This window comes from Scyliorhinus torazame, chromosome 12 (assembly GCF_047496885.1).
Source record: "Scyliorhinus torazame isolate Kashiwa2021f chromosome 12, sScyTor2.1, whole genome shotgun sequence".
Classification (NCBI taxonomy): domain Eukaryota; kingdom Metazoa; phylum Chordata; class Chondrichthyes; order Carcharhiniformes; family Scyliorhinidae; genus Scyliorhinus; species Scyliorhinus torazame.
Window position 1 is genome coordinate 205,817,674 of NC_092718.1, and position 16,320 is coordinate 205,833,993.

General features: G+C 43.8%; 1 protein-coding gene across 2 annotated transcripts in view; it reads right to left on the reverse strand.

Annotated features, from left to right (window-relative positions):
- sgsm2 (small G protein signaling modulator 2) overlaps window positions 1-16,320 on the reverse strand; it is a 304,851-nt gene that overhangs the window by 18,544 nt on the left and 269,987 nt on the right. For both annotated transcript variants that reach the window (XM_072469759.1, XM_072469760.1), the window contains 7 exons: window positions 14,035-14,099; window positions 13,196-13,341; window positions 11,208-11,336; window positions 9,126-9,308; window positions 5,913-6,347; window positions 1,019-1,143; window positions 825-907 (listed from right to left, as the gene is read on the reverse strand). In XM_072469759.1, the coding sequence (XP_072325860.1) occupies window positions 825-907; window positions 1,019-1,143; window positions 5,913-6,347; window positions 9,126-9,308; window positions 11,208-11,336; window positions 13,196-13,341; window positions 14,035-14,099 (1,166 nt within the window). The remainder of the gene's footprint in view (window positions 1-824; window positions 908-1,018; window positions 1,144-5,912; window positions 6,348-9,125; window positions 9,309-11,207; window positions 11,337-13,195; window positions 13,342-14,034; window positions 14,100-16,320) is intronic.

The following is a 16,320-nucleotide window of genomic DNA, read 5'->3' on the forward strand; positions in this document are numbered from 1 at the left end:
CATCCCAAAGCACTCTACAGCCAATGAGGTAATCTTTCGAGTGTATCCAATGTTGCAGCTAAATTCCACACAGCAAGATCCCACAAACACCGCTGAGAAAGATGATTGGATAATTTGTTTTAGTCGTCGAGTCAGGCTCATTGGGCTTCACAGCGTAGAAAGAGGCTCTTTGGCCCATCATGCATGCGCCAGCCATCAAGCACCTATCCCTTCTAATCCCAGTTTCCAGCACTTTGGCCTGTAGATGTGTTTGCATTTAAGCGCTCAACTAAATGCTCCTTAGTGATGTTGGTTTAAGGATAAGTATTGGTCAATGCATCAGGAGAACTCCCCTGGCTCTTATTTGAATAATGCCATGTGATCTTTTATGTCAATTCAAGAAGCCAGACAGGGCCTCAGTTTGGCATCTCACCTGAGCACCTGACAGTGCAGCAACCCCTCAGTACTGCACTGGAAGTATCAGCCTAGATCATTTGCTCAAATTTGGTATAAATGCTTCCTTAAAGTAATCAAACTCCTCCAGAATACCTATAAGTTTCAGCATCAACTCCAGATTGACTGTCCTTCCCTTCTGTAGTGCATTGTCTGTATTTTATTACAACCAACATTGAGAAGAGCTCAGAAACCATACTATTCTGTGACGTTTCGTTATCAGTTCATACGAATCCTTGGTACCTTCAATTCTGTTCCCTACAAGATGTTCAAGAGCTTAAACCACCACTTCAAAGCAGATGAGCTGACCACTGTATCATGTTAAATTACATTTTAAGATCGGAGTGAACAACTAGAACATTTAGTCAAGTCCTGTTAAATAAATTTCTTACCACTGTCCAGAATAACCATTAGGGGTGCCAAGAGGTCACACATTCCCTGGACATAACCCACATCCAAGTGTTCCCACACATAACTGCAAGTCAAGGAGAAAACAAAAATGTGCAGAAACGTAATTGAATCACGCAATCAGAACATATTAGATGCGTATCGAACAGACAGTAAAGCAACAGATTCGGAGCCATACCTGCACATTACAGTCTTCAATCTTTCTAGGTTGATTGTGGTAAAATACCAGTAATTTCTATCGCAGCGCTGTACATCCTTATCAATCCGATGCCAGTTTAATGATACAGCATCCATCAGTTCTGTCTAAGAGATAAGGAACATTCAAATGGTGTTCAATAATCATTAATTATAGGTAAGAATTTTAATAAATACATGCTCAATTCAAAAATAGAATTCCAATGCATCATTCTCTGTTGTCTTGTCCCTAATCACATCACACCACTTTTGTTTTTATCGGTTTGGCTACACGTTTTTTAGGATTCGGTGACAGTACCTCAGCTGCGTGGCTCCAGCTATGATCCTCTGGTGGGTTGGGTGGCGAGTACAAGGCCATTCACCCAGACGTTAGGAGTTCAAATCATGGGAAGTGGGAAAGGCACCAGAACAAAACAGCTATAAAAGCTACCAGATTCTCATAAAAACCTAACTGGCTCATTACTGCCCTCAGGGTATCTGGCACCACTACCTGATCTGGCTTACACGTGACTCCAGTATCAAACCTGTGAATTGGGCCATGCCGGCCATTCAGAAATGCAGCGGTGCTCTCATTCCAGGAACAGGTGCAAAAATAGGTTAAACTGTGGTTCAAATGGTTGTAGGTATTTAAAATTGCAAATCCCGAATGGCTGACTGACTCCCTTGTGAACAACGTAACCTCTGTTTCCTCAATGTTGTCACTTTGCTGGACAAGCCAATTTACCAGGAGCAACAGGAATTAATCAATGTCTCAAAAGAGTTCTAGTGCCATGAAGAAACGTGGACAGAGGTAACACCAAATTTAACATATTTAAGATGAGGTGCCGAATTGCTTGGAGGGGTTAGAGGAAAGCAAGGTAAATAGTCAGCAACTTGGGAGAGGGACTGGATAAATGACTGCAGTGCAAGAGTGTGAATGTGACGGTTCATTATTTAATTAAACCATGAACAACACAGCTAAGATCTCACGTAGAAAACGTGAGGAGTCAAGAAAGGGTAGCTGAGATCAGATCATCGGAAATGGCAGCTGGAGTAGACCATCCCGCCCTTCGAGTCTGCTGCTTTGTCATTCAGTGAGATGAGGAGTAATCCTCGATCTCAATCCCACATTTCTGCGCTACCCCCATGTTCGTAATTCCCTTCTATCAATCTCTGCCTAGAATATACTCAACAACGGAGCATTCTTCACCCTTTGGGGTAGCGAATTCTAAAGATTCCATTTCAGATGTTACCTTACGTATGAACATATGAATCAGGGGGAGTAGGCCATTCCAGCCTGCTCTGCTATTCAATAAGATCATGGTTGATTTGTTTAGAACTTCAACCCCACATTCCTGCCTACCCCTGATAACCTTTCACCCCCTTGTTAATTAAAAATCTATCTAGATCTGCCTTAAATATATTCAAACATTCTGTTTCCACTGCCTCTTGAGGAAGAGAGTTCCAGAGATTTACGATAATCTGAGAGAATAAATTCTCCTAATCTTATTTTTAAACAGTGACCCCATGTTCTAGATTCTCCGACAAGAGGAAACATCCTCTCCATATCCAGCTTGTCAAGACCCCTCAGGACCTTAAAGGTTTCAATCTCTAAACTCTCCAACCTTTCCTCATAAAACAACCCACCCATTCCTGGTATTAGTCTGGTAAACATTCTCTGAACTGCTTCTAATGCATTTACACCTTTCCTTAAATAAGGTGACCAATACAGTACAGAGCACTCCAGATGTGGTCTCACCTGTGCCTTGTACAAATGACAGATAACCTCACTACTTTTGTGATCAATTCCCCTCACAATAAATTCTATTAGTTTTCCCAATTACTTGCTATACCTGCACACCAGACTTTTGTGATTCATAAGGTAATAAAACATAATTCCAGAATATCTATTCACTCCACAACTCTATTATCAATCCCAGATTGGTTGTCCTTTATGCATGTAATGCCGTGATGGTACTTTATCACAACCATCTTTGGAATGGTCCTCAGAGCTCAGAAATTATAATATTTTATCAGTCCATATTAATCCCATGAACATTCAATATTTCACTCAAGATTTATAGAGCATTTGCTTGAGCAAAGGTCTCATGTCAGTTCAAAATGGCTTAGTTGCTCTTGACTCCTCGTTAGACGAAACATCCTCCAGCATCTGTCGAACCCCTTAAGAATTTGGTATGTTACAAAGATATCACTCTAATTCTTCGAAATAGTAGTCTAGTCTACTCAATCTCTTCTAATTGGGCAGTGCCTTCATCCCACGATTCAGTCAAGTGAACCTTTTTTGTACTCTCTTTAAGGCAAGTATATCCGTCCTTAAGTCGGAAACCAAAGCTGTATACTGTGCTCTAAGCCTGGCCCTATATTCTTGTAGTTAAGGCTTCTTTACTCTTATATACCAATCCTTTTGTGATAAAGACCAGCAGATCATTTGCTACTTGCTGTGCCTACACAGTAGCTTATTTGATTCTCATACAAAGATACCCAGGTCCCTGTGAATATCAACACTTTCCAGTTTCATTGTTTTAAAAAAATTCTGTTTCTCTATTTTTCCTACCAAAAGGATGACTTCACATTTTCCCACATTATATTCCATCTGCCAGGTTCCTGCCGACACGTTTAACCTGTCTAAATCCCTTTTCAGCCTCCGCGCAGCTTACTCTCCCACCTAATTTTGCTGTCAGCAAACCTGGATACATTGCACTCAGTCCCCTCACTTAAGTATTGATTAGAGATAGTGGAGGCCCACGCACAGGTCCTTGTGGCACTGGTTACGGGCTACCAATCCGAAAAGAACCCTTTATTGTACTCTCTGTTTTCCATCCATCGACTCAATTGTCAATTCATGCTACGTATATAATCTCACCTAATTTTGTGTAATAACCCTCGTGTTGCACTTCGTCGAATGTTTTCTTTTGAACATCCTAATACACTGTATTCACCGATTTCCTCCTCAGCTCATATCCTCCTCAAAACATATCCAAAAGTTGTCAAACTTAATTTCCCTTTCATTAATCCATGTTGACAATGACTTTCTACATGCCCTAACATCACGTCTCTAATAATAGATTCTAACCTTTTCCCTGCCACTGATGACAGACCAACTGGTCTAAAGTTGTCTCTTTTCTCACCTTCTTGCTTGAACAACAGTGTTAATTTTAATAACGGGTTAATTTTGCTACTTTCCACTCCCAGGGATAATTCTAGAATTTAGGGAATTCTGGAAGAACAAAATGAATGGATCCTGTAGAGAATCCCTACAGTGCAGAAGGAGGCCATTTGGCCCATCGATTCTGCACCAACTCTCTGAAACAGCACCCCATCTAGGCCCACCCAACCTGCACACCTTTGGACACTAAGGGGCAATTTTAACATGGCCAGTCCACCTAATCTATGTAGCTACTTTGTTTAAAACCCTCGACCTGGGATGTAAACCATCAGGTCCAAAGGTGTCGACTTTTAGTCCACTAATTTATCAGTAACTATTCTGCACTAACATTAATTTCTTTAAGTTCCTCAGTCTATCTTGATCCTTGCTCCTCCACTATTTCTAGAACATGTTTTGTCCCTTCAACCATGAAGACAAATGCAAAGTAATGTCTCTGCCATTTCCTCATTCCCAATTATAATTTCTCTTTCCCATACTTAGTTTTGTTCATTTCTCTTTTTTGCCTACCCATATATGCTTTAATAATCTGTTTTTCTGTCTCTTGTTAGCTTTGCTCTCATATTATATTAGGTTCTTTACTCAGAGAGTGGTTCGGGTGTGGAATGGACTGCCTGCTGTGATAGTGGAGTCGGACACTTTAGGAACTTTCAAGCGGTTATTGGATAGGCACATGGAGCACACCAGAATGACAGGGAGTGGGATAGCTTGATCTTGGTTTCGGACAAAGCTCGGCACAACATCGAGGGCCGAAGGGCCTGTTCTGTGCTGTACTGTTCTATTATCTTTCTGCTTTCTTTATCCTACGCCTTGGTCATCCTTTGCTGGATTCTAAATTTGAATTCTCCTCTTGACGGAACATGAGGGTCGGCAAGACTAAGAGTGGCAGTTGGGAAATAATGATGAAGGAAAAGATATTGAGGACTGCACAGTCATGTCATAGACCAACTAATATGCGCTTTATGATGAGACCAGGTATGGATAGATAAATTCAGAGGAAACAAAACTACGCCCAGAGAATGCTGCTGCTAATGGAAATGGGGGACAGTAGCATGTTGGGATGTTCCTGGAGTAGTAATCCTGAGGCTCAGACTAACATTCCAGGGAAATGAGTTCAACTCTCACCACTGGGTGAGTGTAAATTTACTCAATAAATCTGGAATAAAAGGCAACCTTCATTGATGCGGATCTTGAAACTACTGGATTGTTGCAAAATCTCATCTGGTTCAACTCTTGACCTTCAGGGAAGGGAATCAGCCTTTCTCACTTGGCCTGGCCCGCATATCACTCCAGAACCACAGCAACTGCCCTTAGAAATGGACTAGCCATGCCACTTAGTAAGGGCAATTAGGGATGGGCAATAATGTTGGCCTTCCCAGCAATGCTCACATCTCAAGGACGCATAGAACAAATGCCAGAAATATACTCCATCCCATTGCCTCCTCTGAAAGCTCAAACAAGGAGTAAGGGAGTTTGGAAGAACCCAAATGCACTTCAATCAGCCCACTAAATCCTACCAGAATGCACGAGGGCACTTTGATGCAAACAGCTCACGTCCAATGAAATGTAAATTCAAGCCACCCACTCATTTCAGTGATGAACTTTGACACCAAAAAGGAAGAACCTTGTTCCCTTATGTTGGATGAGGTTCCACTGACTGTCCCCTTTATGCTTAACTTATTGTCTCTTCAGAATAGAGTAGAAGCCCACTCACCGTGTATGTCATCGATGGTAAAGACGACCTGCTTTCCTCGGACATTATGAAGTCTAACTGAGTACAAAGTTGATCTTCCGACGAGTCCTGAGCTCCCACCTTTTGCAGGACATGTTTCTTCCTTGGGGCAGGGTCACCAACATCGGCGGTCTGTTCGTCAACCCCGTGTACTTCCGTGTTATCTTCTTCCTCCAGTACGCCATCCTCCAGGCACAAGCTTTGATCATCGGTGCTCGAAAGGATTCGCGAGTGTCCCGATGCGACAGAATAATTCCTCGAAGAGGGCAGTCCAGAATCTGGGGAGTCAAACTCTATTGATGGTCTCTCTTCCGCTGCTGCGGTTGGGGTGTCAATGTTAACCATCGTTGTCGTTGCGTCGTTCACCATTTTGAAGACTTTGTCCGCCTGGTCCACTTCATCAACAGAGATGAAGACCTAAACAAGATATTAAAGGGAGTGGCATTGTTAAATGAACCAAGAGTTTGCATGTGAATACAGTGAAGCAGGAAAAACCCTCTGGCAGCAGGTGTGACAAAAAAAATCAGAACGTACACAGAATATCCCACTGCATATCCGGTTAGGATCATCGTACTGATGAAGAAATGATCTTTCAGCATTATTTGGATTTGCAATCAAAATATTGCACCCCCTGCCTTCGCAGTAGTTTTTTCATTTTATTGGGCTGATCTGAAATGGATGGATGATGCCGAACATCCCCAAAGATGAGCTCAATGGTGAGCTTCCTATCGGTAGGAGACCAACAGGCTGCCCACATTTGCGATACAATGGATGTCTGATACCAACGCTATTCATCTGTGCCAGCTGTGGAAGGACTGCCACTCCCAAATTGGCCTCTACAGCCACAACAGGCGATGTTCAATATAGAAGTGACAGATGTCCAGGGCACAGTCTGTCATTTCCCAAGACAGGTGGATGCCGAAGTATGTATCTGGAATTAAGGAGCAGGAATCCTTGCTGCCAGACACAAGTCTAGTTCTGCTCTCAGTGATGTGACATGTTGGTTATTCAGTCATTAACAGTGCCTGGCTGACTCCTATATTCTGGGGTTTTTTTTAAGCCCATCTTCACACACACACTTTTTCCCTTTGGCGAATTCCCGATCAGCCCTTTGAAACGGCTCCTTCGGTGGCCAACAAGTCCTGGTGTTGGATTTGAACCCGGAGCTTCTGGTCCAGAGGTAGTTACGGTACCCACAGTGCCACAAGACCTCTTTCTTGAAGAGTATGCTATAGGGGTCAGCTCAGTTCCAATTGGCAAGCTTGTCATGCTAAAACCAATTCAATCCCAAAGATGACTCTTATTACCTCATCTTCCCTTCTCCCGGGGGGAACCATCAATGTTTTCAGCCTTGGGGGGGGGGGGGGGGGGGGGGGGGAACGGGGGGGGACGACGGGGGGGGGGGGACATTAGAATAAGAAGAGTTATGGGCAATTGTCAGGTGCACAGAGAGGCTGGGCCATGAGTGAAGAATAGGAAGGGCCATGCAGTGGACAGGCAAAACTGGCTTCCTCCTGGAGAATTGGAAGAGACTGTGGAGCAGAGAGTGAATGCATGTACCATTCTGCTCACTAACATAGTTTAATAGATTTTAAATTATGCATTAGTGCGTCTTTTATTTGCTTTTGCCATAAAGGCTTTGCTGGGAAAGCCAGAATTTACTACCTATCACTAATTACATCTCACTCCTGACTTGAATCTTGTAGATGGTGGGCAGGCTTTGGGGAGTCAGGAGCTGAGTTGCTCCTTGCAGGATTCTCAGCCTTTGATTTGATCTTGTTGCCACAGTATTTATAGGACTGGTCTAGTTACATTTCTAATCAATGGTAGCCCCCCAGGGCATTGATGGTGGGTTTCAGTGATGGTTATATTGTTGAAAATCAAGGGGCATGGGGTAGATTCCCTCTTGTTGGAGGCCGTCCTTTCCTGGCACTTGTGTGGCGTGAATGTTATTTGCCACTTATCTGCCTGAATGTTGCCCAGGTCTTGGTGGACGTGGGTACAGGCTGCTTCAGTATCTGAGGAGTTCTGAATGGTGCTGAACATTGTGCAGTCATCAGCGAACATCCCCACTTCTGACCTTATGATGGAAGGAAGGTCATTGATGAAGCAGCCGAAGATGCTGAGGACAACTGGTTAATGCACTAGTTTGTAAATTCTTCCTGGTCAGGCAATTAGGGGAAGGTAGAGCAGCGACACTTTAAACAAACTTCTGATCAAAACTCTAGTGACTGGTGATGGGAAATACAGCTAGTCGTTTTAGCACCTAATACAGCATAGAAAAATAAAGCATTGTATTTATGGAACATCTTTCACAACCTCAGGGTTCTTACTTTTGAGCTGTGCAATGTGCAAATATTTTTTAAGAAAAGGAGCTATTGTTGAACCAGGTGGTTTTGTACCACTTTCTTTCTCTACCGTTTGTGGCTTTTATATCTGAGTTCAGTGATGTTATGGTTAAGAGGTCATGCATTCAAAACCTACCATGGTAATTCATTAAGTTCATAGAATCCCTACAGTGCAACAGGAGGCCATTTGGCCCATCGAATCTGCACTGACCCTTCAAAAGAGCACCCCACCTAAGCCCAAAACCCCACCTTATCCCCATAATCCCACCTAACCTTTTGGACACTAAGTTGCAATTTAGCATGGCAAATCCACCCAACCTGCACATCTTTGGACTGTGGGAGGAAACCGAAGCACTTGGAGGAAATCCACGCAGACACGGGGAGAACGTGCAAACTCCGCACAGACACCCGAGGCCGGAATCGAACCCAGGCCCCTGGTGCTGTGAGGCAGCATTGCTAACCACTGTGCCACCGTGTCGATGGTCATTTGTATGCTCATAACAATACACAACCTACTAGGGCTCCCAGAGTGTCTGAAAATCCAACCGGTTGCCTAATGCCCTCTGATAGGGGAGTCTGCCAACTTTGCCCTCTCTAACTACAGTGCATGTGACTCTAGTCCTGCACTACATGACTGACTCTTACTTCCCTCTGAAACGACTCAGTTACCAAAACAGTCGCTACGAGGGAGGGTGCCTGCCGGATTCTCAGGGCAACCACAGGTGGAGGAGAGTGAATGCGGCTTTTCCAAGTGTGGCCCAGCCACCAGACGCGGCGACAAAATGTCTGATATCTGAAGGACTAATCACTGACACAATCAGGAAACGTGAGACACGAGATACTTTACGTCGTTGCTGATGCTGGAATCTTGATGAATCAGGCGCTGCACGTGGCTGTCTATGCTGCTACCGGACGAGAATTTGGCCAGGATTGCCGAGTGTGTTTCCCGGTCTCTCTGCTTAACGATCAACTCGCAGGACTTCCATTCCGTCATCACACTTTTGTACTTGGCAGCGATACTTTCATCCACCTGCAGGACAAGCATAGGGGTCAATCCAAAGGACCACAGGCCAAGCGAATGTTCTGGTGTGAGTATGAATGTTCTTGTAACTACCGAATGGTGTTAATCACACGTGGAGTTCTGTCACCATTAATGGTAAGGACCGCACAGCACGATGTGCAAATGCTACAAATTCGGAAATGTCCATTTTAAACTTTATTTCTACTACAAAGGTACATAGTTAGGAGCGGGAATAGGCCATTTGGCCTCTTGAGCCTGTTCCATGATTTGATAAGATCGTGCTGATCGGATTGTGGCCTTAACCCCACTTTCCTGCCTACTCCCAATACGCTTTGACACTCTCAGTCAAGAAGCTATTTAACTTTGACTTACAAATATTCAACGACCCGTTCTCCACTGCTTACTGGGAAAGAGAATTCCATAGGCCCACGGCCCTCTGAGTGGAAAAACATTCCTCATCTGTGTGATAGATGGGAGATCCTTTATTTTTAAACTTTGTCCCCCAAGTCTAGTCCTTACAGCATCCACCCTGTCAAGGCCCGTCAGGATCTTATATTTCAATAAGATCACCTCTCATCCTTCTAAACTCCAATAGATACAGGTCCACCCTCTGCTCATAAGATAATCTTTAAATCCCAGGAATGAGTGAGTGAACCTTCTCTGAATTGCTTCCAATGCAACTATGTCCTTTCTTAAACTAGGAGACCAAAACTGGACACAGTACTCCAGATGTGGCCTCACCATTGTCCTGTACAACAATAGCAAAACTTCCCCCATTTTATATCCCATTCCCCTTGCAATAAATAAGCATATTCCATTTGCCTTCCTTACCACTTGCTGTATCTGCGTACTAAATTTGTGATTCATGCACCAGGGCATCCAGATCACTCTCTACCACAGAATTTTGAAATCTCTCTCCATTTAAATAATATGCTGATCTTCAATTCCTTCTGCCAAAATGGACAAGTTCACATTTCTTCCAATTTTACTTCATTTGCCAACTTTTTGCCGACTCACTTGACCACATTTACATTTGCAGATTCCTTATGTCCTCTTCACAACTTACTCTCCTATCTGTTTTTGTACCATTCGGATACTTAGCAAAATCTAAGTCATTGATAAGAATTGTGAATAGTTGAGGCCCTAACATTGATTCATGCGGCACTCCATTCATTACATCTTGTCAATCCAAAAATGATCCATTTATGCATACTCTCTGTTTCCTGTTAACTAACCAGTCCTCTATCCATGCTGATATGTTATCCTCTATGTCATGAACTCTTACTTTGTGTAGTAATCATTGATGTGACCTCGTCTGGAAATCCAAATACAGCACATCTGCAGGTTCCCCATTATCCATGTTGCTTGCAACCTCCTAAAAGGCCTCTAATCAATTAGTCAAACATAATTTCCCTTTCACAAAACCTGGTTGACTTGCCTGATTGCATTGAGATTTTCTAAGTGCCCTGCTACAACCTCTTTTATAATAGATTCCAGCAGTACTGTGTACGTTCTCTCGGCTGCAGAAAAATACTTTTCACTGTACTTCGGTACATGGGACAATAAATCAAATCAAATAATTTTCCCTATGATAGATGCTAGGCTGACTGTAGATTCCTACTTTCTGTAATTTTACAGGAAATAGCAAAGGGTAACAATGCAGCAAACCACTTGTCCTATTCATCATTGGAGGAGTTCCAGTGCAGGACGTGGAGCTCTCGCCCATTTTAGCTACACAGTCACCAAAAATGACTATGCCAGGTACATCACAGATTAGATACAATGCAAAAGTTCCTTTTCCTCAGTCCCCTGTCGTAATTCCCAACTTTGAGCCATCGTTTTAACCCATTCAAGGCCGGTTGGCACAGAGTGGAGAAGAGAGATCCAATGAAGGTGCTGACCACATACCTGGTCCATGTCCTGTTTGCTCATGCCAAACTTGTAGTGTCCTAGGAGGAAGGGCCAGACATCTTTCCTTATCTCATGCTGGACTCCTCCATAGTAAACCAGTCTGAGCAGCTCCAATTTCTTGTAATTCTAAAAATAAAAGTATCAAACCATGATGATTCTATCTCTTTATGATTCTATAAATGTTATTGTAATGCGTTCAAAAGGCATCTTGACAAATACATGAATAGGATGGGTGTAGAGGGATATGGCACTAGGAAGTGCTGAGGGATTTGGCCAGGGGTGGTATCATGACCGGTACAGTCTTGGAGGGCCGAAGGGCCTGTTCCTGTGCTCTATTGTTCTTTGTTATTTGTCTTGCTTTCAAGTCAATTTTCAGAAGTCAGAAGACTAAGTCACATTCTTTAAACTGTTTTTTCTTTCTCTTCCTTTAGACTAAACCATGTCTTTCACCATTCCTTAGGCATGTCAGCAGGTGATCTTCTGAGCTGTTCCCACTTTAAAATTGCTTATAATATTTGGTCAAACCCAGGGCAACTACGAGTAAGATGGTTTTCTTGCAGAAACTGTGTTTGAGTATGAAGGGCAAAGTACGTTCCTCCGGGGCTTAGTGGTTAGGATAGTTACTGGCCCACAGACATAACAACTAAATGGTCCCAGGGTTAGATTTCCAAGTTGGGTGGCCCCAGCCAGAGTTGACTCTGCACGACTTCCGCCTAACATCTGGAGGCTTGTGCCAAAGTTGGGGGAGCCTGTCTCACAGACGAGTCAGGCAATAGGCTGACTTGTCATACTCACGGAATCATATCTCACAGACAATGCCCCAAACACCAGCATCCCACCGGCAGAACAGACTCAGCAGAGGCGGTGGCCGTGATGAATGTAGGAACTTCAGATATATTGTGTTGTAGGTATTTGGTGCAGTAAGGGTTGAAAACCTGGGTTAGTGTTGTGTGTGTGTGTGTGTCTGCTGCAGTCATGGTTTTAAAGAATCTTGGTTGGAAAGGTTGGGAGCCAGGGGTGCAACTGAACCATTGTAAAAAGCTTAGGCTAATGGAATTTTGCTTTGATTAGGGGGATTCCCTGTGGAGTTAATTAGATTTCAGCTTGTTAAGGTGATGTCGTTGCTGGGTGGAGCCGACATCAGGCATTTTGAGAAAGCAGTTCAGTTCTGAGCTGAATGAAGCTGCGTCCAGAAGCGAAGCAGTTTTGCTCTCACTCCAGTTCAATTAAAAGAGATTAACAGTCTTTAAAGCAGTGCTGACGTGTCTAAGAACAAGGGGGAGCTGAAACAAACTGGGGCGCATCTTCTGATGAAACACAGCCAAAGTTTCTGCATGAGGCGAACAGGAGTCAGATCTCGTCTTTAAAAATTATAAAGATTCTTCTGTCCATTCTCACAAATGCTCAGATGAAGTGGTGATGATGGACCATAAACCACATCCCACACCCTCCAGTGGCTGATTTTGCTGCAACATTGATGCTACATCCACTTCTTCCCAATCTCCTAGCTATAAACACCCTAGATTTGGGCAGAACACGCAGTGAATGCCATCATGTTATTTAATCTTTATTTTTTTACCCAATTCATTTTTTCCAATGAAGGGGCAATTTAACGTGGCCGATCCACCTATCCTGCACATCTTTGGGTTGTGGAGGTAAGACCCAGAGAGAATGTGCAAATTCCACACGGACAGTGACCCAGAGCCGGGATCGAACCTGGGACCTTGGCGCCGTGAGGCAGCAGTGCTAACCACTGCATCACCGTGCTGCCCTATCATGTTATTTAATCAACTCCGCTCGATCCTGCCCTGCAGACGTTTCAGGAGTGATTCTCGTTTACAGGTCAGAAGCAGGAATCCTCGTTGACTCTTTGCTTCCTCAGCTGTCTGCCGTGACTGAACTGCTTCCCTGGGTGAGCTCTTCACTTGGCAGTAGGGCTTATCGCACACAGCACCAACAACAGGCACCCCAGAGTCCTGCCCTACCTTTCTATCTTTCTCATATTTATTCCAGACCTCTCCAGTCAGTCCACCGGAGGCTTCACATGGCTTGTCCGGTGGGACGATGGTGTGATTCACGAGAGCTGATAGATGTGTGCGGACTGTAGAGAGGTGACGGCAGTATGCCAGCCCTGTGTGTGGAAACGCAAAGGCTACAGAACAACTTTTCAATTCTTTCAAACAAATACAGACGTTCATCGCTAATATTAATAAACTACCACATGCACTCAAAGGCTGGACCTGTCAAACTGCTTCAACTAAAGCAAGTGCTCAGAAGCATCAGGCGATTGATTCCTAAACCTGCCCGTATTCAATTGGAACTTTTAATATCCGAGATTTTAAATTAATTCAAGGTTACGAGTGTTAAATTTACAGATTGGTACTCAATGTTAGCCATGTATAACCTATGACGTGGAGATGCCGACATTGGACTGGGGTGAGCACTGTAAGAAGTCTTACAACACCAGTTTAAAGTCCAACTGGTTTGTTTCGAATCACTAGCTTTCGGAGCACAGCTCCTAGTGTGGAACAGCATCCCCCATTCATTTGAGGAAGGAGCTGTGCTCCGAAAGCTAGTGATTTGAAATAAACCTGTTGGTCTTTAAACTGGTGTTGTAAGACTTCTTTGTGTATAATCTAGATTTACAATTTGGTTAATGTTATCAACAGGGACATCAATTAACCAATCACATGATGGCATTAGCAGATACATCGACATTTAGCCAATTCATCAAAGAAATATGGATTAAAAATGATTTCTAAATATCTTTCACCACCCGCCACAGCATCCATCACTCACTCCCTGATAGTTCTAGCGTACTTACATCCATAAAATGCTCTTGAAACAATTTGCCTCTTCATATTCTCACACAGCATCTTTAATGGAGTCCTGCAGAAGAAGAACCAAAAGATTTACAAGGCAGTCTGTATATGTGGACCTATTTTCCTGCCATTCCATTAATGTCACAGTCCATGAATGTTTATTCTCCACATTTTCGTCACAAACTACCTGGGATTTCTCTTTCTTTAGAATAATTTTTCACAACACACCATGGAAATTTTGTGGCATAGGTCTTGAGTGGGACTTGAAGCTGGAGCTACTGGCCATGAGGCAGGGATGCTCCCCACTGCCTCACAGGCACTTCCCCGAAAGCCTGCACTTCCCCAACATTGCAGCATATCTTCAATACTGCATTGGAGCATCAGCCTTATTTTTTTGTGCTCAAATTCTGGAGAGGGACTTGAACCCACAATATTTGGACTCAGAGTCAAGAGTGCTACCAACTGAGCCACAAGAAATCTTTCTTTATACCCTTTTGAGTATCAATGAACAAAATGAATGAAAGGACCACAGTCTCTCTTTATATGTGCTCAAAGTACTTAATCAATTAATACACTCCACGTACATATCCTTAACCTTAACAATACAATGAACACACTATTAAACCCAAGGCCTAATATGGCTGATTCTTTGATTCAGAAGAGGAGTGAGCAACACCCAGAGAAAACAGTACACTATTAACCAATAGGCTGCGCATCTGCTCAATATTCAACATTGGCAAAAGATCTCTGATGGTCAGCTGCAGATTGAATTAGATTAAAATTACACAATCACTTTGTCATTCCTTCAAATACGGCTGTCAATTAAATAAACGTCTTGGTGAAATCCTCAAGCTAAGGAAACACAAACTCACATTACAATATGGGGAGCTTCAATGCAAAGAATGAGAATCTTAAATCGGGAACCTAACCATCACCTTCTCAAGGGGAATTATGGACAGGCAATAAATGCCAGCCTTGCCAGCAATGCCCGCATCTTGTGAATGAATAAAATAAAATCCTGGACACAACAGCAGAGGCACAGAAATCACCTTCTGACTAACCTCATTGTTAATAACTGATCTTAATTCACTTCCTTTACATTCATATAATATTTAACCTATCCCACCCAGTTTCCCCCGATATTGGCGATCAGTATTCTTTCTGTGAACTGGGCTATTCCGGGGCAGCATGGTGGCACAGTCGTTAGCACTACTGCCTCACGGACCAGGTCCCAGGTTCGATCCCGGCCCCGGGTCACTGTCCGTGTGGAGTTTGCACGTTCTCACCGTGTCTGCGTGGGTTTCGACCCCACAACCCAAAGATGTGGATTGACCGCGCTAAATTGCCCCTTAATTGGAAAAAATTTATATAGAATTTACAGCGCAGAAGGAGGCCATTCGGCCCATCGAGTCTGCACCGGCCCTTGGAAAGAGCACAACTACCCAATGTCAACACCTCCACCCTATCCCCATAACCCAACCCAACACGAAGGGTAATATTGGACACTAAGGGCCAATCCACCTAACCTGCACATCTTTGGACTGTGGGAGGAAACCGGAGCACCCGGAGGAAACCCACGCACACACGGGGAGGATGTGCAGACTCCACACAGACAGTGACCCAAGCCGGAATCGAACCTGGGACCCTGGAACTGTGAAGCAATTGTGCTATCCACAATGCTACCGTGCTGCCCATATGAATTGGGTACTCTAAATTTAAAAAAAGAATACTGACTATTCCCCCTCTCCTTGAGTCAACATCATCATCGGTAAGTCTAGTCAATAATTTATTTCAATTGCTGATTGGAGGGTTAACTTATCTCAGAACAACAATTAAGTGGTGTTACAATTTGCCTCAGTGTCACTGGGGGCTGGAGGAGGGACCCAAGCCAGAGTAGTCAACAGCTCCACTTGCTGTGTGACATAACGAGTAAGTAAAGTTGCCAGAGCTCCAGATGACAATAGGCTGCCTTCCCTTTGAGGGGGAGAGCTGACTGGTGGTGATTTGACCTCAGGATTACCTCACCTCAAGCAAAGGGCAAGGTTGAGAAGGTGGTGCCTTCATGACTAACCTCAGCCGGTACGGGAATTGAACTCACGATGTTGGCCTCGCTCTGCATCACAAACCAGCTGTCCAGCCAACTGAGCTAAACCAGCCCCCATGTCTCAGCTACGAGGATGTCGAAGGCAAACTAGACGGATATTTGTCTTTTTTGTCGCGCAGCTACCAGGTCCTGCTCTCAGTCACTGCCGAGCGACTCTTGCTGGAAAACGCACACACTCGAATTG